The 23,998-nt window shown below is 33.4% G+C and overlaps 1 protein-coding gene and 1 long non-coding RNA gene across 4 annotated transcripts in view; one reads left to right on the forward strand and one right to left on the reverse strand.

Annotated features, from left to right (window-relative positions):
• LOC143064125 (uncharacterized) overlaps positions 1-11,844 on the forward strand; it is a 36,851-nt gene extending 25,007 nt beyond the window's left edge. For all 3 annotated transcript variants that reach the window (XM_076236712.1, XM_076236713.1, XM_076236714.1), the window contains 7 exons: positions 1,104-1,202; positions 2,118-2,529; positions 6,004-6,084; positions 6,812-6,900; positions 7,774-9,108; positions 9,821-9,859; positions 10,500-11,844. In XM_076236712.1, coding sequence (XP_076092827.1) covers positions 1,104-1,202; positions 2,118-2,529; positions 6,004-6,084; positions 6,812-6,900; positions 7,774-9,108; positions 9,821-9,859; positions 10,500-10,644 — 2,200 coding nt within the window. In that variant the 3' untranslated portion in view covers positions 10,645-11,844. The remainder of the gene's footprint in view (positions 1-1,103; positions 1,203-2,117; positions 2,530-6,003; positions 6,085-6,811; positions 6,901-7,773; positions 9,109-9,820; positions 9,860-10,499) is intronic.
• A 5,922-nt stretch (positions 11,845-17,766) lies between these two features.
• On the reverse strand, positions 17,767-21,288 carry LOC143062361 (uncharacterized). Its single transcript, XR_012974711.1, has 3 exons — positions 21,199-21,288; positions 20,589-20,790; positions 17,767-18,612 (listed from the first exon to the last, which is right to left on the reverse strand). It is a non-coding gene; the product is annotated as an uncharacterized LOC143062361 (long non-coding RNA).
• Positions 21,289-23,998: the final 2,710 nt, after the last annotated feature.

Genomic DNA, 23,998 nt, shown 5'->3' on the forward strand with positions numbered 1-23,998 from the left:
GAAAGGAGTAGGTTCAGTAAGACCCCATTTTGGCCCCAAAATATAGCAGTTTTGCAAAATTGTGAAAATGTTATCTTTTAGCAATTTATTGGAAAGTAGAATGCTTTTGCTACACAAATATGGGCTATTTTTTTACAACACAATGCACATATATCGGGTACTAACATTATAAGGTCATGCTAAATTACTGAAATCTTCACAATTTTAGCATTTTTGTTAAATTTTAGACGGTTTCCGTCTTAAATGAAAGTGGCCGCATTCGTGTTAATTCATGATATTAAAATGTAAGTTGCATTTGATGATAATACATAACGTATATAAAGGTTGAGGATGAACATGGATGCGGCCACATTCAGTTTTGACAAAAACCATCTGAAAAGTGACAATTTTTTGCATATTTGATAGATTTTTCATATTTTAGCTTGAATCGGAGGGATTTTAGTGACTTAATCAGTTAAAATCTTTCACATAAACTAACTGAATCAATTGAAATAGACACTTAAGTGTTTAAAAAGTGTCCAAAATCTTTCGTAAGATGAACCTGAAATTTGAGGCCAAAATTCGCCCTTACTGGACCTACTCCTTTTAGTTTTCTATCACAATAATTGTGTGTAAATATTAAATAGATTTTTGAGGTAATTCTGAATAGGCTGACTTATCTTGGAAGATAACTTGCTCACTGTGTACATACAGTATGTATGGTATGTTCAAGACTTCCTAGTCATACCATGAAGTTGATTTCTACACTTAGATTGATTGTTAAGTGTTTAATGTTATAATCATAGTGATGTTAAATATAAGAATTTGCTCTCTAACCTTTATTTTAAACATGTTCAGGCTATTGAACAACAGTCAACTTTATCCACAAGTCAGGTATATACTGACACATTACAAATATTTTCTTCGTTTGCAAGATAAATAGACATGTTGATTAATGTCAACCTTTGGCAAAAATCAAATGAGAGTCAAGTTTATCTTCGGATGTATAAAATTTTAGTTGAGGTTGTTTTAGCACTGATTAATGGATTAGTTGGGTGTTTTGTCTAAATCTAAATTAAGGTTTTGGTAATAAATTTTTGAACAAATTAATATTTCATCTGCAGACCAGTGAAACTGAAATCTGATAGCCCTCCTCCTACACACTGGAAACCAGGACAAAAACCATGGAAATCTAAGGAACCTGAAAGACCAGTCTTCACACAGTATGTATTGGGTTTAACTTTATCAATTGTTTTTAAAATGGAAGACATAAAAATAACACACAGATACATGTAAACAACAGCATAATGGTTCATATACCACAAAAATATCTCAGTCTGATTGATTGATATTGTCATTAGGCCTCACACTAAAATCATAATGAGGGGTGTAAAAACTTAAAAGAGAGGTTCAGTCACATGTCATAATGTTTGGTTTTAACAATGATATATCTAGCCATTTGTATATCTTGTAGATTTAATACTTTTCATATTGGACAAATCATATCTTATTTTATGTCTACAAAGAACAATTTACAAAAAATTAACAATCTTTCATAAGTGATTTGGAAAGGAACATTTTGGTTTTGATGCAATTAATAGATAAAACATACTATCAAAAGTAAAATGAAACAAATTTGTATTGCTGAAAATCATGATCTTTTGATGTACAATAGTATAACAAGTGGCAGAATTGAAAGAGAAAAGTTAATTTGTTTCTTTGATTTTGAAATAATATATGCCTAGTCTACAATGTCAATTCTTTCCTGACATTTCTAATGAAATATATTGTCTATGTCTTTGAATTTCTATACTTAGAAATAGAAAATTGTTGTTATATTGACTTGATAAAAAAATGAAAAATTATTAATGAGGAAAATGACTTTTGTGAACACCTGGGCAACTAGATAATTGCTTTTTGCCATTCAGCAAAAGGGAAACAACAGTATCTTCTTTGCCCTTGTCAACCGGAAGCATTAGCACAAATTTGTAATAAGTCATGTTAATGTGAATTGTGTTATAGCAAAGATTGAATTCCCTCTCAAATCCTTATCATACACTCTATAAGGCTATCAGATTTGGTTCAGTAACACATTAGCATTGCCTTTTAATTAAATACCTACCATAATTTATTTTCAGACAAATTTTAAATCAAGGCCACAAACCTCACTCTGATGTTACAAGGGACCAAAAGTCAGAGGTCAATGGATTCAGAAAGCCATCCACTGAGAGACGCTCTAGGTCAAGGTCAGCTAGTCCTCAAAGGGATGTTAGAAGAAGTAGTCATGTTGAAGGGAAATCCCCAGGTCAAAAAGAAAGTAAAATTCAGTATGATTTGGCAACAACTGAAGCTCCTATAAAAGCTAGTCCTCTTAGGGTACCAGATAAAAATATATCTCCAGAAAAGAAAAAGGTGTCTAGATCAAGATCATCCAGCAGCTCAAGTTCAAAGTCAGGCTCTGGAAGATCAAGGTCAAGATCAAAGTCATATTCAAGTGATTCCAGCTCTGCCAGTTCCAAAAACAAGAAGAAACCAACAAGGAAAGTTGAGGTATATAAACAATCCTTTTTAAACCAAACCTTTGTTTTTTGCACTGTCATATTGTGTGGACTGTATAAGCATTTACGATAATCAATCATTCCCCCATTAAGCCTACTCTATGATGTCAAGAAAATCTTGTATTTATTAACTTAGTCTAAATGGTTATAAATTTATAAACATCTATAATACTAAAATTACGAGGTCCAATTTGTCAGCTGTCATCACGTAAAAACGAGAATCAAAGAATTCAAGTTTATATACAACTAATATAGTACAAAGGTGTAGATTAAAAATTACACCACTCCAGGCCCTTTTGTTTTCCACGTAATTAATATTGCCAGTAATTAGGAAGTTCCGGGTCGAGTCCGATACCAATACCAATAGTATAATCACCTGTTACCTATTACCTTATCTGTACGTTCCTCATCTGACAGGCGCACCACCATACGGTGTATTCAGGATTAATATGCTATATACACGGGTCATAATCACAGGGTTGACACTACTAAATTGTCAAATTGTTACCTATTGTAGTATTTTAATCCGTAAGACTTTCTAAGATAACAATACGAATACTAAAAATCTGGACTAAAAATAAGTTTCAAATTGTTAGCGGGCATGACGTAAAACAGCGAATCAAAGAATTCAACTTTATTTATAACTAATATAGGACAATGCTGTTGATTAAAAAATACTCCATTCCAGGACCTTTTTTTTTCCAAATAATTAATATTACCAATAATTGATAAGTTCCAGTTCGACGGGTTCAAACAGAAAGATTTGAAAGCAGAGAAAATTGTGTATCTTTTAATCAGCATGACTTTATCAGATGACAGTACTAATACTAAGATAAGGCTTGGGCATAGTTATATACTTTAATTCAGTCACGGACCCGTATGGAACGCCATAGCTGTCTTCCGTTGTTCATATTTAGTATATGCTGTGATCATTTAATTATTTTCAGCGTTTCTTTCTCGATTATGAGTTCCCTTTTCATTATGTTCAGTAGTATAACAATTATGTTGAGCAGTAACATCATAATGATCAGTAGAATAATCATTATATTGTGCAGATCTGGTATTATATTCAGCACTTTAATCAATATACTTAGCAGTTTTGGCTATACAACGTGCTCTTGCAGAACTTAATCTGTAAATCTTTCAAAAGTTTAAAGATGAGAGGATAGAGGATGACACTTTTCAGCACCTTACTGATCAAGACTTGATCAGACTAGGTGTTGAAACTATTGGTGATAGAATAAGATTGAGGGAAGCGATGAGGAAGACTCTGTGTGACTAAATGACACAGAAATTAACAACTATTATAGGTCATCATAATGTCCCCAATAAGAGAAGCTCCCGCATAGTCAACTATAAAAGAGGGAGGAAAGATACAAGAGGGAGAGTCCCCAAAATGCTGTGTGGCAGACAGTGTTATTAATTAATTATTAGCTCCCTTGGTAAAACTCCAAATTTCATATTTAATGTATTTCATTGTTAAAGAATTTACATGAAGCTGAATAAGTATATATTTGTTAATTGCATAGCTTTTGCTATTTGAATTCATTGGTTAAAGATATTTATTTATATTGTAAATTTTAATATTTGCATCGTCGCAAAATCTTTGGTTACCTTCTTTGGATACCTTCAGTGAGAAACTTATATATTTTATAGATCCCATTTAAGATTACAAAGTTACCGGTCGTGGAAGACCCAGAGAATCTATACTATTAAACGAGAAGACCTCATTTTTGGTGTCGCTTCTCCTCCTTCCACAATTAATTCATCATTGTGACTATATGTCTTATAGGTACCATGCATAGTCGCATTTGTCATCCATTCTTATGATTATTCAGTTTCGGTTATTTTGGGAGAAAAACGGAAAAAAAGAAGTCCGGATATGTGTCCGTCATCACTCCGCCTTTTATTCATAGACAACTTCCTCTTCCGTTTATATTGCTAGAAGTTTGGTAAATTTACATTACACATGACATACCCTATATTATCATGTTTTATTTAAGATTCATTGCCTGAATCGTTATATAAGAATGTTGTCCCAAGTGTAAGCAACGACCCAGGCTGTGTGAAAATAAACACAATCATTTTTGTTATTCATTGTCCCAAGTGTAAGCAACAACCCAGGCTTTGCGAAAATAACACAATCATTTTTGTCATTCACTTATCGTCACGTAAATAACGACACAGGCATAGCCTAAATTATCATGTTTTATTTGTCACGTAAATAACGACACAGGCATAGTCTGTATTATCATGTTTTATTTAAGATTCATGCAAGCCATTTTCACACTTATCGTCACGTAAATAACGACACAGGCATAGCCTAAATTATCATGTTTTATTTGTCACGTAAATAACCACACAGGCATAGTCTATATTATCATGTTTTATTTAAGATTCATGCAAGCCATTTTCACATTGCCTGAATCGTTATATGTTGTCCCAAGTGCAGCCCATTTTCACACTTATCGTCACGTAAATAACGACACAGGCATAGCCTAAATTATCATGTTTTATTTGTCACGTAAGTAGCCACACAGGCATAGTCTATATTATCATGTTTTATTTAAGATTCATGCAAGCCATTTTCACATTGCCTGAATCGTTATATGTTGTCCCAAGTGTAAGCAACGACCCAGGCCGTGTGAAAATAAAAACAATCATTTTTGTCATTCACTTATCGTCACGTAAAGAACGACACAGGCATCCGGGAATATATTTTTCGATTTCGGGATATGAATTTCTTTAAATTCTGTATCTCAGTTTCATGGTTTTAAGCCCGGGATTTCGGGATCAGGACCCCTCCGATCGACAACCCATCAAATTAGCCTTAGTCGGTATTAGTCATTTATACATGATTCAAATCCTACCATTGGTATGTTAATAAGGCTCTAAAAAAAGCACTGATGGATTGTCATAGAAGCATATTTTTTAGACTAATAATGGTCTATATATAAGCAGTTTCATTTATTTCATGTTTGAAACGGTGCAAATTTTTTATTTTGATTTGACTTTTACCAAAAGAAGCATTGTAGCAAAGGAGAAGAATAATTATGGTCGTAGGCCAGAAACACGAATATAATTGAATTTAACAGAAAGGAAACAAATATCGGACTTTGGAAAAAGGGACCTATACCTTCTATGTAATTCTCCATACATAATATCTTTTACAAAAAACAGTTCACAAGCTGTATATGCCCGCGATTTCGCGGGTGTGTTCTAGTAGTATAAATAGTTATAAGTTTTACTGTAGATAGGGAATAATCATACATCTAAAAATAAAAATTTAATTTTAATTTTTTACTTGACATAAAACATTTCTAACTGGCTGCTTTCAAAATAACTTCAATAAGGTTAAATCAATTTTCTGGTAAGCATTAAAGTCTTGTACAAATATATTCAATGAGAGAGTTCATTTATGTACATGCCTCATACCATAAAGACTTAGGATATGATTTTATTATAGGAGAAAATAAAGTGGCAGCCGCCTCCAGATCCTGAAGACCATTTCAAAGAAGAAGAGTATCACAGATCTGTACATATTCAGGTACGTGACTAACTAGAGAAAGTGTACTGACTTGAGAAATTAGTTCCTTATTTATATCAAGGTATAATAATTGTAGGTAGTGTTAGGTCTATAACATATTTAACATATTTAAATGCAGGAGGGATGGTTGGTTGCATTTTTTTAAAGTTCCTCCTATCCTCACAATTCAATATTGGTTTATGTCTGGAATAGCCCTTATCAATTTCTTTCTAAATGATTGCAGCTTTTGCTGGAACCTATCAGTATGCCATCATTTTGTATTAATTCAGTATACATACACATTTTTGTACTTATGTAAATTTATTTATTTTGAACTAGAATACTGTTTAAAATTTTCTTTTCCTAATTTAATTTCATTATATTAAAGGACTACAGGTATTTTATTATACTGAGATAAAAACAAAATATAGTATAAGAAGGTTGCACTATGAGTAAGAAGTTGTTTAATTATTGAGGTTTTAAAAGCTAGTTACAACTTAAAAGTGTAGAAGAAAACTAAAAGATCAATCATATTATAAATTTATGAAGACTATAATTTTGATGTCCACATTAAACATTATCAATCATTTACACCAAACAGCACTGTTGAGTATTCTAGTATACCATGTTGACTTGTTAAAATATTACATCTAAACAATAGACCTGATCTAAAGTGTATATGAGTATCATATTTAAAAGACCTTTATCCGTCTTGGTCTTTATTCATTGTATTATTTTGTTGTTTCAGCCAGTTGATAGCACACAGGAAAACCGATTAAGGACTCCACCAATACCTAATTTGTCACAGGTGGCTGAGGCAGCATCAGAAATGGCCAAGTAGGTTCATTTAGATAACACTGTAAAATCATTATTGATTTCCAAACATCTTCATTTGTTGTAATTTTGTTGTTCATTGTTGTGCCATGTTTTTATTGAAATTTATTTGATTTACAAATTAAAACCATTCAATTTTGTTGAAAAGCGAATTTTTCACAAGCGGAACATGTTTTTATTTTCTAGGCAATACACATGTGTTGAACTGTCAGTTTCTGACAATTTTTAACAAGTTCAAGAATAGAAGATTGATTGTAAAATACATAGTTTTCTAATCTTAAGTAATTACTTGCCATATTACATTAGAAAAAAGATTATCAGTCATATTTTAACCCTTTTACCAGCATAAATGCTTAAAAATATGTTGATTGACTACCATTTGTTTAACAGGAGGAACCTGTATCGTTATCTGGAATTCATTTGTTATTTATAATCAACTTCAAATATCCGGTTTATATATCTATACTGTGGATTCATTTATTTTCCTGGGTATCAATTTTCGTGAATTGCTGAATCCTTGCATATTTGTGGATATTGGATATTGGGGTTTTGCTAATCTTTCTATACAAAACCTGTTGAAAATATGTTATTCGTTGAACATTTGAATCCGTGGTTCCCACGAAATCCATGAAAGATGGTATCCAATGAATAATAATGAATCCACAGTACCTAAAGGAGCAAGGTGGAGTTCAAATCAGACATGTGTAGTATCTGTAGTGTAACTAATTCTTGTCAAGCGAAAGGGATCATAGATTCTGATATCTGTGTTTGTAACATTTAGGTTCAGTCTTTATCTAGGTTATTTGAAGTCATCAATAATACCAGGTATTGTCAAATTTTCATAAAATATAATTCAGAATTCCAATTTGTTTTCAGACATCATAGTAGATGGGATAGAAAGAATCCACCAAAAGCAGATATTCCGCATCAAGCTTCGCCAATCAAAATGCCAGCAACAGCATTTGAAAGAGAGAGACGGTCAGGAACTCCTTCTCCAACAGACAGAGTGTCCTCTAAAGCTAAGGAGCAACATAAAGGCAGTTCATCCTCAGAATCAGATTCCGACAGTTCAAGCTCAGATAAATCCAGATCAGCATCTCCAACAAGTCATTTTTTATATGGCAAGGAAAATGAAGGTAAAAGAGGGCCACCTCCACCCCCTCCAATGAAAGATAGTAAGTCTTCAGTACTGCCAATACCAGTGGTTGGAGTAAAGAAGGAGACCATTTATGAAAAGGTGTTGAGCCATGTTATGACAGAACAGATTCCTATACCTGTAAAATCAAGTGATTCAAGTCTAAAAAACACTAACTCAAATGCAGACACAGGAAAGAGCGCTTTAGATAATAGGTTACAAGATTTGACAGAACCCCCAGTTTTAAAAAAGGAAACTCCAAGAAAAGTAGTGAGAAAATCAGCCTCACCAGCAACAAGACATAAATCCGATAGCTCATCCAGGTCACGAAGCAGGACTCCTAAAAAAAGGTCTACATCACCAACCATTAGACGTGTTATAAGGAGGTCAAGGACTCCCTCACCTTCAAAATTGTCAGCTAGAAGATCATCAAGAAAATCATCCTCTAGAAAAGGTTCAGAAACTCCTCCAAGAAGACGTATTTCACCTAGGAGAAAGTCATCCCCATCCCCGAGGAAGAGGTCACCTCCCAGGAGAATTTCTCCATCCCAAAGGAACAGGTCACCAAGGAGACGATCTTCTCCTTCACCAAGGACAATTTCTAGGAGATTATCCCCACCAAAAAGGAAAAGGTCATCTCCGTCACCTAGAAGGTCTCCACCAAGGAGATCATCTATTTCACCAAGAAAAAGGTCACCTAGAAGACGATCCTCACCATCTCCAAGAAAAAGTCTGCCTAGAAGGAGATCGTCTCCTTCTCCACGCAGAAGATCACCACCAAGAAGAAGGAGGTCATCATCTTCACCAAGAAGAAGACCTCCTATAAGAAGATCTCCTTTAAGAAGAAGAAGGTCGTCTTCATCCAGAAGACGTTCTGTTTCCCCAAGACGAAGTTCAAAATCACCAAGGAGAGCTCCATCACCAAGAAAACGTACCAAATCTCCAGCTAGAAGGAGAACACCTTCACCAAGAAGGCGCAGCAAGTCTCCAAGAAAACGTAGTATATCTCCAAGGAGAAGGTCACCGTCACCACGAAGAAGATCCAAATCACCAAGAAGAAGCAGGTCAAGGTCAAGGTAAAACAAAATTGTGGTTATTAATTAATTGCTGAACTGTTATGATTTTACTTGTTTTTTATACGACCGCAAAAAAAAATTTGGATTGTATAATGGTATGATATTTTTCTTATCTAATCACTCACCTTGTGACACTTCATACTAATGAAGTTCTATTAAAAATAAGTTTCTTTTTCTTATTCAATCAGGTTTAGTTATTCACAACTTTACTTAGATATAGGAAGATGTGGTGTGAGTGCCAATGAGACAACTCTCCATACAAATAACAATTTAAAAAGTAAACCATTATAGGTTAAAGTACGGCCTTCAACACGGAGCCTTGGCTCACACCGAACAACAAGCTATAAAGGGCCCCAAAATTACTAGTGTAAAACCATTCAAACGGGAAAACCAACGGTCTAATCTATATAAACAAAACGAGAAACGAGAAACACGTATATATTACATAAACAAACGACAACTACTGTACATCAGATTCCTGACTTAGGGCAGGTGCAAATTTTGTCTATTGTTAGAGAATGTATATTTACTTCTTTTTATTGTTGTTTCATTGAAATACACATGACATTTCGATTTGATTTCCATGTGTTAAAATCCGAGCAATTACTTGACAATTTTTTTCATTGTACAAAGTTTATGTTTACAATTGCTATATATATATATATAAACACTTATACACTTCTTTTTTTCCATAATTTTTTCTTCTTTATAGGAGCAGGTCTAGAAGATCCCCACCACCCCGTAGAAGAAGGTAATTATCTTTAGTTCCTTTTGTGATCTAACATTATCATAAATATTGTTATATGAAGATAATTAATGGAAAATGTTTACCTTGTATTCTGAAGGATAGCCAATTTAGCCATTATGTTAGATTTCAAATATTTTATGTGAAAATGCCATCTGTAGCAACACAAAGCATTGAATAACATTTCTACTCAATTTAAAAAAAAATTGCAATAATAATTTAAATCCTTTAAGATTGTTAATTTTTAAGACTTGTAAAGTTTATATGAGACTAGATTTTATCAATGTTCGGATTTTGTCCAATGGGTGAATAAAAGTAAGAGAAAAATTTGCTACACATACACCTTAATAGGTCTTATATTTGTGAATATTCATACCATTGAAACATATCTTTTAAATTCTTTGTTGTGCTACTCATTGAATTATTTCTGGTCTTAAATCAATTAACAAAACTTACAAAATAAAAAGATAGCAGATGGTGAAACACTAATTTTCTTCAAATCTGTGGATTAGTTCAATTTGTGGTATGTTCCAATGAAATAGATGATTTCCATATTTAATATATTGTATGTGTTGAAAAGTGATAGGTATGGGGTGTTAAAATATTATACAGGAAAGTTTATTTTTATGGCTAATTGTTGTTTTAGGTTTTCACGCAGTAGATCAAGATCACGTAGGAAAACCAGATCACGTAGCAGACGCCGCAGTAGTAGCAGTTCAGGAAGTTCCAGTCGTAGTAGGAGTCGTAGCCCTAGAAGACGAAGAAGATCCCACTCTCGCAGCTGGTCGTAGTCGTTGTGTTAATACAAACAGGTTATATTTTGAACTGTCATATCAATTCATGGTCAAAGGTTGATGGTTTTCATACAGAGCATTTTATAAATGAATCTGTTATTTTAAATATACTAGTGGGTTTTTAGTCTAAGGGATAAAAAAAATGTATAAAAATTTATCATAAACCAATAGTGAATTTTATTTTATAAATGGTAAGTGATTATTACATAGATAATTTTTCTCTTTTACATCATATTTTTACTTTTTCAGAAGGGATTTAATCAAAACATTTATGGTAGTTTAATATGCATTTTATAACTTGTTGAAAGATTTAATAAATCAATAGTTTTGTTTGTACACATTTTACATTTTAATTAGATGGCAAGCATCTATACCTAAATATACATACTCAATCATACTGACAGCAATCACATATGCACTAATTTATTCATTATCAAACTTCTTTGGATAAAGCCATAACAATCATGTTGTCATATTTGGATATTCTTTCATCAATTCATTCATTCTAATTTTCAATAACAAATTCTATTTCTATTTAACCTATCTAAGATATGTTAAAATCACAAAATTTTATTTTTTACAAACGACTAAAAGTACATGTTACAAAAGTGGACTACGCCCATAAAAAGATGGAGGTAACATTTTTGCAGGTCATCATCAGCTCTGATTTAAGGCCAACCAACCCTATTTTTTTTTAAACTTGCATGTTTCCTAGCGAGTCTTTATAATAATGATAAATGAATGTGGGTTAAAGGTGCACTTTTTTTTTTTTTAAATTCTTAATTTATGTGGTAATCAAATTCAGGGTGAGGCCTTTTCTTATTCATCAATGGCCATTTCAATATTTTTTGAGAAATTAGGTTGGAACATATGTATTGTCTTCTCAGAAAAAGCTAAGAAATGATATTTACTTCAATAATTTTCTATTACAAAATCGTGTGATGATTCATTATAGAGTATGCTGTTATTGAATAACAATTGATTTCCATTATTGGATCATTTTTAGGGTGATGCTGTTTGGTTTTATTTTTCTTCATAACTTAATGTTTGACTATGTTCACCAATTGTGTATTCCTAAATTTTTTGTCTTTAAATGTAGCAAGTTTTAAATGTTCATTAATTAAATCACATTTAATCCATCTTATCATGGTTAAAACAGTTACACTTGCCTTGTTAATAAAGACCTTGTGAAATCTACTTTAGTTTGTTACTTTTTGCATTCTTGTATACATAAAAAAATATGATGTACAGCAACAAATGGCAACCACCATGATAGAGGCTCCTAATTTGGGACAGGGAAACACAAAATGTTTGCACAGCTAAAAATGTTGCAAAACCCTCCCCTTTAACATGGGACAAAGGTGTAAAAGTCAGGTAAAAAGTGCTTAACTCAGTATATCAATACAAAGCACAAACTAAGAGAAAAAAAACCTAGACACAATGTACAGATCTGAGAGTACTTGCAGTTACTGGTAACTAGTTCAAAGTATAAAAAACAACTTATTAAGCAACTTATGTATTTAAGACTAAAATATCATTCCGTACAAATCCAACTTCCAATAGATTTAATGCAAAGACCGTCATTTACAATCAGAGAAAAACATGGTATGCCAATATACAGGTATGGCCAGATTGTAGGACCTTGACTGTTCAAATGTGTACTCTGTGCATGAAAACTTGTCCAACATTTGTTGTTGACCTTTTGTTTTTATACGACTTTGCGGTCATATATTGGTATCACGTTGTCGTCGTCCGAAGACGGATGGTTTCCAGATAATAACTTAAGTTAAAGTTAACAGAAATCAATAAAATTTTAACACAAGGTTAATAACAACTAAAGGAAGGTTGTGATTGATTTTGGGGATTCAACAAAAATTCAATGTATGGGGTTCTTTGATATGCTGAATATAACCATGTATTAAGGTTGTGATGTTTATCAAATTGGTCCACATCGAGTTAAAAGGGTCCAAAATTGAACTTTATTTGATTTCATCAAAATTTGAATTATTGGGGTTGTTTGATATGCTGAATCTACCATGTATTTAGATTTTGGATATTGGACAATTTAGGTAAATGTCCAATTTAATTATAGACCACATTCATTCTGTGTCAGAAACCTATTTTGTGTCAACTATTTATTCACAATCCAAATTCAGAGCTGTATCAAGCTTGAATGTTGTGTCAATACTTGCCCAACTGTTCAGGATTCGACCTCTGTGGTCGTATAAAGCTTTGCCCTACTGAGCATCTGGTTTACTTATACTGGATTCATACTGTATTGTATGCCCCTATCAACATACAATCATTATCACATCAGTGACACTGAAATCAAAACCGTTGGAAGGCCAAATAAATTGAAGAGCATTAAAAAAACTAAAACTAAAACTTTGTGCCAAACATCCAGAGATATTATGATGGGTGCTCATGAAGTTTTGTCATTTACTGCGATTCATATATCTGAAGGGATACATCTGCATTGAAAGGAAAACAAAACTCAGACAAACTTACCTCCAAATGGATGAAGTTATCATAGACTTAAATAAACTTCGATAGGAATCTGATGTACAGTAGTTGTCGTTTGTTTATGAAATTTATGTGTTTCTCGTTTTAAAATTATTTTTTTTATATAGATTAGACCGTTGGTTTTCCCGTTTGAATGGTTTTACACTAGTAATTTTGGGGCCCTTTATAGCTTGTTGTTTGGTGTGAGCCAAGGCTTCTTGTTGAAGGCCATACATTGACCTATAATGGTTTACTTTTTTATACGACCGCAAAAATTGAAAATTTTTTGGTTGTATATTGGTATCACATTGGCTTCGTTGTCTGTGTCGTCGTCGTCCGAATACTTTTAGTTTTCGCACTTTAACTTTAGTAAAAGTGAAAAGAAATCTATGAAATTTTAACACAAGGTTTATGACTACAAAAGGAAGGTTGGGATTGATTTTGGGAGTTTTGGTCCAAGCATTTTAGGAATTAGGGGCCAAAAAGAGCCCAAATAAGCATTTTCTTGGTTTTCGCACTATAACTTTAGTTTAAGTAAATAGAAATCTATGAAATTTTGACACAAGGTTTATGACCACAAAAGGAAGATTGGGATTGATTTTGGGAGTTTTGGTCCCAACAGTTTAGGAATTAGGGGCCAAAAAAGGGCCCAAATAAGCATTATTCTTGGTTTTTGCACAGTAACTTTATTATAAGTAAATAGAAATCAATGAAATTTAAACACAAGGTTTATGACCATAAAAGGAAGGTTGGGTTTGATTTGGGGAGTTTTTGGTACCAACAGTTTAGGATTAAGGGTCCAAAAGGGTCCAAAATTGAACTTTGTTTGATTTCATCAAAAATTGAATGATTGGGTTTTTTGATATGCCGATTCTGTGTATGTAGATTCTTAATTTTTGGTCCTGTTTTCAAATTGGTCTACATTAAGGTCCAAAGGGTCCAAAATTAAACTTAGTTTGATTTTAACAAAAATTGAATCCTAGGGGTTCTTTGATATGCTGAATCTAAAAATGTACTTAGATTTTTGATTATTGGCCCATTTTCAAGTTGGTCCAAATCAGGGTCCAAAATTAAACTTTGTTTGATTTCATCAAAAATTCAATAATTGGGTTTTTTTATATGCCAAATCTAACTGTGTATGTAGATTCTTAATTTTTGGTCCTGTTTTCAAATTGGTCTACATTAAAGTCCAAAGGGTCCAAAATTAAACTTAAGTTTGATTTTAACAAAAATTGAATTCTTGGGCTTTTTTGATATGCTGAATCTAAACATGTACTTAGATTTTTGATTATGGGCCCAGTTTTCAAGTTGGTTCAAATCAGGATCCAAAATTATTATATTAAGTAGTGTGCAATAGCAAGAAATTTTCAATTGCACAGTATTCAGCAATAGCAAGAAATCTTCAATTGCACAGTATTGTGCAATAGCAAGAAATCTTCAATTGCACAGTATTGTGCAATAGCAAATATTTTCAATTGCACAGTATTGTGCAATTGCAAGAAATATCTAATTGCACAATATTGTGCAATAGCAAGAAATTTTCAATTGGAGTTATCTTTCTTTGTCCAGAATAGTAGTTGAATCAACTTAAATCATTGTTTTATACAATATACAATGTATATTCACTTTTACTACCAACTGATAAAGTAAAATAATCTTTACCATTCAGTGATAACAAGCACTTTATTTTACATTTTAATATTTTATGATGTATTTAAATGAGTACTTATTGTTGCAAACTCCATTAGAAATTTGAATTGAGATCAGTTTTGGAAAAGGGAAAGGGGGATGTGAAAAAAAAATGGGGGTGGGGGGTTGAATTTTTCTCATTTCAGATTTCATAAATAGAAAGAAAATTTCTTCAAACATTTTTTTGAGAGGATTAATATTCAACAGCATAGTTAATTTCTCAAAGGCAAAAAAAAATATTTTAAGTTCATTAGACCACATTCATTCTGTGTCAGAAACCTATGCTGTGTCAACTATTTAATCACAATCCAAATTTAGAGCTGAATCCAGCTTGAATGTTGTGTCCAAACTTGCCCAAACCGTTCAGGGTTCAACCTCTGCGGTCGTATAAAGCTGCCCCCTGCAGAGCATCTGGTTTAAATTGTTATTTGGATGGAGAGTTGTCTCATTGGCACTCACCACATCTTCCTAGATCTATTCGATAGACACGGTTGTATTGGTTTCAACATAAGCTTTGCATGCCCATATTTTTATTTATTGGTATATTGTAATTCGGAGCCGACTTCATAAGTATGGTTTAGTTGTGTCCAATCCATTTTACGTAGAGTAAATAACATATGTTTCTACTGAACATTAACTTTGTCATACAATTTGATAATGAATGAGGCCAGAAGAGTCTAAACATTTACTGGATGTAGATAAGGAATCTATATGGTTCTTGCTCAATTTAGGGAGAATTTCAGTAGCAACTAGGTGATATTTTTTTTTAATAAAACACTGTAGCATGAATATTTGTTGGAACATATGTTTCGTTTTCACGAAAAAATAAAGCAACTGCTGCCTATTCCTTCTTGGCTTTAATAGTTTACGGACCTTGGTGTATATTATCATCACTTTGTATATGTCCTTGCAACAAACAATGCTAGAATTGTTAACCGTTTTGTCAGCTGCTACAATCTCAAGGGTTTGACTGGGCTATTAAAATATGATCATACCATATACATGCATATAGTTTTTCTTCCGACCGACAGTCATTGAAAACCCTTGAAAAAGTGAGCGGCTGACTGACTGGCTGTACAGGATGTATATATTTGCTCCCAATGGTAACGTTGAATTTAATGTCTCGTGCAGAGAGAGTGTCACGTTCTCTGTGCCTTAAAGGAATCTTTCATTAACCCTTTGAATGGTCTGAAGGAGGTCTTTTAACAAGCCAAATGTCTACCCTGTCTAATATAACCTTATTTCCAGTGATATTCCAAGCATCGTCTTTTATAAGACCTACTTATTGTAAAACAAAAAAATGATCATTTGTTTTCGACATGAACATACAGATGGACGGGAAACAAACCAAGCCACTTTCAAATATTTTTGAAGAAAGAACCTCAAAAGATTTCTCATCAGATTTCTACCTACTTAACTAAGATTTTGTAGTAAGTTGAAGTGGAAATGTTAACAGAATATTAAAACATTCCGTAAGTATTTCCGATCAAAAGGCAATAGTTTCGACGCTTTTCATGCACATTCTATCCCATTATAGACCAACTTCACAAGATGTTGAATGCTACATATATAACGTTTCCATATTCTAAATTGAAGACTACTAAATGAATACAAATTCTCATCAAAATTTAAAATATCGCGCATACTTTGCCTTAATGCATTTTTTTAGTTAATAAATTTAATACAGATTAAATAGTTTTTACATGACCAGTATAGCTAAACAGGGAGCATAATTAATAGTAAAACTAAATTGACTTTTATCTTAAAAACTTTAATATTTAATATTCAAGGAGTGAAAATAATCCTATGTCCAGATCTCCCAACTGTGCATTTTTATTCAAATTATCAGTTTGATTGTTTATCATTGTCTTGAAAGCATTTATAGATAGGTGGAAAGTCAAACGTTACAGCAAAAATTATCTGCAATCTAAGATTTCAAAAATATCAGTACCACTTGAACCATCAAATGACTCCTTATAGAAACTGGCGCTAACCGTTATTAGAGTCACGGTAGGTATAGTGTCCGGCTAGGATCGTGGTTTTTCGAGTGATTTGATCGGGCTTTTTCGAGTGTGACCACTTTTTTTTTCGAGTGAATATTATTAAAAATGTAAACAAACAGACTTCTTTTCTAACAAGACGTGATATAGAAGCTTGAGTTTGATATGTATAGATTATCGGGTTTTCTACACATTGATATTTTACGATATCTATACGAAGAAAACCCGATTATCTTTTTATCGTTCTATTACTGGTCGTTTCTTTCTCACTAAGACAGTTTAACGCTTGACAAAAGCAAGCTTGATAACGTCTCCTCTCGCATTGTGACGTCGCTGATAACTTCTCCTCTCACATTGTGACGTCGCTGATAATGCCTGGTCTCAGAGTCTATAAAACAAGTTTTCAAGCAAGATACAGAAATAAGTCGTCGGATCAAAACTGTCAATTTGCTTTCTAATTGGAGTTATATTTACTCATTAATTTTCATTTTGGTTTCAATGAAGCAATAAGCCGACGTTTAAGCTTCAATAACTGATCATAACTCATCAAAGATAACAACCTTATAAATTGGTACGCCAGACGCGCATTACGTTTTTCAAAGACTTTGGGGGTGCTAGGGGAAGAATATCAAATACGAAGTTGATGGGCATTGACAACCAAAATTTCCAACGATAAGGACCAAGACAATATTTGCCTGGAGAAGAACAACATTGATGTTTCAAATAATTCAATGGACATTATATGACAGACAATATACAGAAAATTAACATTTCATTAATATTACTTTGTCAACACTTGTCCATGCACTAGCATCTAGACAAAAACTCACCAAGGATACCAAGCATATTATTGTTGTACGCCAGAAACGCAGTATAAATGACATATCTGGTATATACATTCAAATACAATTCATAAGCTCTCTTTTATTTTGATGAACAGTCAATAAAATAACATATTCTTGTTAAATACTTGTTCAAATGGTAATAAAATTATGTTCAAAGGACTGAACATTACATAGTAATTGCACTGAATCCCTCTGGCCTGTTGATTCTAATAGCTATCAAGAGTCAAACCCCCAAGCCATTTTACTTGAAGCTGTGAACATGAACCGTGCAGGATTATGTTGTGTACTGTCCGCGGTTCTTCTGCCTCGCTGAATGTTTTCACGGTCCATTGACTCTTCTGTTTTTTTCTCACCAAAAGGGCTCATGCTTCTTGCACATGATCCACGTGAGGTAGATTCTCGAGATCTTACTCTTTGTGGCGTCCTATAGATACCACCAAAGGCTTGGACGTTGTCATCGTGATGATCAACTCTAAGAATTTGTGCTGTTTTGTAATTGTCTGTGATCCCTGTATACTGTACGTTGTTGTCCTTAATATTAGAATTATGCCGTCTTTTTCTATTGATTTTGTTGACATTAATGGTTTTTGGGACAATATAATCACTGTTATGACTATCATAAGTACCATCTTCGTCGACCTTAACTAGTCTTTGTGACTTGAAAATATCTCTATCCTCCTTGCTTCTTCTTTTATTTATACCATCTTCGTCGACTTTAACTAGTCTTTGTGACTTAAAAATATCTCTATCCTCCCTACTCCTTCTTTTATTTAGAGGTGCCATGTAACTACTACCTATACCAGTCACAGCGGGCGTATCCAGTCTTTCAGGTGAATTGTTAATCCCACCGACACCTCTCGCATTCGGTGTATACCTATTCGTATTGGTTACCCACTGTAAACCGTCATCTCTCCTTTGAAACAGAAAACCTGGAAAAGAACAAATGTACAAACGAAATAAATATAACATGTACTGAGAATGAGATGAATGCGTTTTATATTTCTATTGATTTTTTTCAATAGGCCGAGAAAATGCCTCATTCTGATATATAAAAATAAGAAGATGAGGTAAAATTGCCTATGAAACAACTTTTCACCAGAGACCAAATGAAATAGAAGTTAACAACTATAGGTCAGATCTCGGTCTTCAACAATGAGGTACACACATACCGCATAATCCTCTATAAAGGGCCCCGAAATGACAAAAACCAACAAACATCATATTCAGCAACAAACGAAAACCACTGACTGACATGCTGATGGTTTGGGACAGTCACTGACATGCAGAATGTGGCGGGGTTGAACATGTTTGTAGGCGCACAACCCTCTCCTAATCGGGGACAATGGTGTAACGGTGCAAACATGAAAAAACTATAAAAAATCGTTTGAAAGGGTTTAACTCATCAGATTGATGCAAAGCACGGGCGCTGTTGGATTTGATCATCCCCTTTTTATTTAAAACTGAAAAAAAAATCCCCTCTATCCTTATTTCATTAAAGGGGGCCACTCCACAAACGCCTGTGATACAAAGCAGAAAACATCAAACAAAATCACAGACTGCACGTGGCAGGCTATTTATGCATTCCTTTTACAACAAAAACTTTTTATGTACACTTCCGATTGTACTTGCAGTTACTGACAGCTAGTTCAAAGCCTTTAACAACTAATAAAAAAAAATCATGTATCAAAGACTATAGTATAAATCAGTACACATCCGACATCCAATGGATTTAGTGTAAAGACGTCATTACAGTCAGAGAAAAGCATTGCCTTTGCAATGCCAATATATAGGTATCGACAGATTTAGAACATTGCATATACATATTTATATGTATATGTACAACTCGTCTAAAAATCAACCCAACAAAGTTAGATCAGTAAATTTGCTTTCGCATTTTTTTTGTTCTTCCCTCGCCGGGATTCGAATCCATACTATTTAAATATCGTGACACCAAATCGCCTGCACTGTAGTCGTCCCACTAGACCACACGACCACCTGGGCTTCATAAAAATAAAGCTTTCGGTGGCCGGGTGTTACCTTTCCACGTCAGTTTTAATCTAGCGTCGTACTACAGTACATGATATATAAGGAATGGAGATGTTATTTTTATAGATCAGCTAAATTATCTATAGTAAAGGATCCTACAAATTAATGTAAGATACAGTCACAGAAAACAAATATAGACCACACGATCACCTGGGTTTCATAAAAATACGTATATGTATATATAAAACAATAATATTAATTAGGTTTTAATTCAGTGATGACGTCAACATTTTTACCAATAAAACAACATTTAAAGATATAATTACAGTGTCGAGTTGGTAACCTTTTAGATTAAGTTTCTTTTAAGGTTCAATTAGTTTATCCATATTGTTTCTAAATTTCCGTGCTTCGTAAACAACATCTCCGTAAAAATTTGAAAGAAACGTGATCCCATTGTCGTAAGTGTAAGTGGTATGATTGCCTTGGAGACAACTCTTAACAAGAGACCAAATGACACAGATAATAACATATAAATGTCACCACACGGCCTTAGAATAAGTCTGTTATAGAAGGGACAAAATTGGCTTCCATAGGAACGGCATATAACCTGTAGATACACTTTAATTCATTGCCGAGACGTACATAAATGTTATGAAAGAATTAAAACATTAACCGCTGCAGTCAACTCATTATACCTCCAGTAATTATATCTAGCAAACCTACCTTTCTAGTTTGTGAAGAGTCTTTAAATGAGTTGAAGCAAATACATTTGCAATTAGATTTTTCAAACAACCATTGGATTCAATATGCTAACTTTTATTTGATAAGATTGTGTGGAAGTGTAGTGCAAAGAGTTGAAAAGTCAAAACTGTCAGTAGAGTCAGATGTTATTAATTGAAATAAAACCATAAAATAAAACCTTGCTCTCCATCTTCATTGTCATCTTCGTCTTCTAATCTGTTCCTGTTCGGAGCTGGTCGCACCTGCATATTAATCTTCTTTTTCTTGTGGTGACATTTGCAGAAAAAATATATCGCCATTGCAGACACTGACGTAATGGCGAAAATTGCAACAAATATAACCACTATTAACAATCCAGACCATTGATTATCCGTTGCCATCTGAAATTTGGGAATATGCTTATTTATTTAGGATGAACATAATATCATATTTTTTTTTTAAATTTTTTGCGAATGCTCAAAATGTATTTTTCCGTACTACTGTTCTTCGTCATTTAAAAACTAATGGACAATTGTCGGTTAGGCAATCATATAAAATTCTGTAATTTCATATGTGTATGCAACTGACAAAAAAATACACTATAGCTCACTTTAATAATTTAGATTGAAATTGAAAACAAAATGTTCTAGTCTATAGCAAGCAATTGACCTAAGTGCTAAACATTCCCAACTATTCACTTTAAAGTCACCATAGAATATTTTTAAATTAAAGAATATCAATACATCTACATGTATATTTGTTTTCCCCATGTGTGAATTATTGTAAAAAGAAGTTTAAATTATACGTACCTTTTAGGGAAAAGTTAATTATGATTCAGAATATACCATTAATAATTCCGTAGTTTTTCCAGACTCTGTTATTGAACTGTGCAGTGTGACCTTAGCATATATTTGACATAATCTTACTATGTTACTTAACGAGCGAGGAACAGATTAGAAGATTAAGCAGCTTACGAGTGGTTTTAGATTCTAATTATCAATTAGAGAAACGTGTGCGTATTTAAACCAAAATAAGGCTAAATCTTAATCCGAGAAAGCAAGTTCAAATTGAATATAGTATAGGGCATATTTTTAACGTGCTCATAAGTACTTAAAACAAATAATAAATAAGGAAAGGTTGAGAAGATTTTTTATATTATCGATTTGAGTATTTTCATTAAATTATTTTGTGAGGGATAAACACATGTACTCCAACTCTGTTTGAGAATTGAAAAAAAATATATACGAATACGTATGCCAGTTTAGCTTGATTCGGTTCACATACTTGTATAACAATACAAAAATAAGGGCTTGGGAGCTTTTTACCGTGCTACAAGCGTATGTCGCGTGATATGAGACATATAATTAATGCTGCGGCTGCGGTGTTAGTAATATGTATATAGCTCTATATTTCATAACTCAAAGTACGGAACCTGGATGCTTTCTGCCTTGTTCACAGATTATTTAGACTAACTGTATAGTCTCTGTTGTCATCTTGGTGTCCTTGAATTAATGTTCATGGTTTAGCGACAGATAATAAACTGTACATATATAATAAGTGACTTAAATTAACCATTAATTAAGAGTTACAGATTATGGAAAATTCTACATGTCTGTTGGACAGGTTCGTTTGACTTTGATCACATTTATTGTATCAAAGGTCAGTGTTAAAATCACTATATCAACAACAGGACATTTAAAATTACGTTTCTTTTAAAACAAATAAAAGCTACCTTTTGAGCAATTAAAATCCCTCCGAGCGATTTCATAGGTACAAGAAAACACGGACAACATCACAACCAAACAGAAAAGCAAAACACTACAAAGAAAACTAAAGACCGAGCAAGACGAACCCCACCATAAACTGGTAGTGAACTCTCGGGTACTTAGACCAAAAGGGTAAACAGTTCAGGCACCCACCGAGCAACACGAACCCCACCATAAACTGGTAGTGAACTCTCGGGTACTTAGACCAAAAGGGTAAACAGTTCAGGCACCCACCGAGCAACACGAACCCCACCATAAACTGGTAGTGAACTCTCGGGTACTTAGACCAAAAGGGTAAACAGTTCAGGCACCCACCGATCAACACGAACCCCACCATAAACTGGTAGTGAACTCTCGGGTACTTAGACCAGTAGGGTAAACAGTTCAGGCACCCACCGAGCAACACGAACCCCACCATAAACTGGTAGTGAACTCTCGGGTACTTAGACCAAAAGAGTAAACAGTTCAGGCACCCACCGAGCAACACGAACCCCACCATAAACTGGTAGTGAACTCTCGGGTATTTAGACCAAAAGGGTAAACAGTTCAGGCACCCACCGAGCAACACGAACCCCACCATAAACTGGCAGTGAACTCTCGGGTACTTCGACCAAAAGGGTAAACAGTTCAGGCTCCACTAGTGTCGCACTTTGTGCTTTAAACATGTTTTAAATATATAAACTATATCGCAGAATCTTCTGCTTAAAATGAAAATACGATATAATTTTTTTCTTAATACCTACACATTTTATTATCACAATCTAAATTGGTTGATCATTATGCGACACACATACATTCATTCATTCATTCATTTCTTTATTTCCTCTATCAAGAGATTCAATGAATAACATATATGTTAACAGATTAATTACAAAAGTTTACAAAACAGACAACACAATACACTATTACATTATGTACACTTACTATGATATAGTAAATTACCAAACGAACATTTTAATGGCAAAAAAAGAAGAAAACACAAAAATGTTCTCACTAACAATAGTTCATGTATTGGCACGCTACCGCATCATCCCTCTCGTGACTCTGCTATACTCAACAACACACAGTGCAACGTGTACGTGGCACAGATTGAGAAAACTGTTGGTGTCAACATTGACTGATTCAGACACACATACAAAGAATTAATAGAATAAAAAAAACTCTTCAAAATTACATTTTAACAAATCAGAAATAATCTTCAATTAGTTTCCATGCAAGAAATATATTCCCCAAGATTCAATTCAGCTGGGACAAATACTATATAGATTCAATTTATAGTCTTAGCATGATTCAGTTACCGCAGAAGGATTTAACAATTACCGATGGCCCTCTTGCGGCTATCCTTCGGTATATCGAGAAAAATGAACGCGAAAGAATAAGTAATGGTGATCAAGTATTGCGATTGATACAGGCAGGATCATGAACAGAAGAAAATATTATCGAGAAGACACACGACACAGTAAATGGTATAACCAGAGACATATATTGAGACATATAATATATATCTCTGGTATAACTTAATGCAATTTTAATGACAAATATTGGAAAAATTAAAATTGTTCAAAATTATGATTATTTTACGAGAAAATCAAGATTCAAAAGTTTACAAACCTACAATTATAGTCTACAAAAGGCAGGTTTCTTATCGAAATTTCAATGCTTTATTGCTTAGCACGGGGCCGATGGATGCACCGTACGACATATTCAGTTCCTACATAACTATTATGTGCAATGAGTGCAATGCTTGATTCCACAAAACAGTTGAAAAATTAAACAATCGTTATTATATCATAAACATGCATACTAATGGTATATATATTTTTATATCCTCCTTTTAACTTCA

The sequence above is a fragment of the Mytilus galloprovincialis genome, chromosome 2, assembly GCF_965363235.1.
Source record: "Mytilus galloprovincialis chromosome 2, xbMytGall1.hap1.1, whole genome shotgun sequence".
Lineage (NCBI taxonomy): Eukaryota > Metazoa > Mollusca > Bivalvia > Mytilida > Mytilidae > Mytilus > Mytilus galloprovincialis.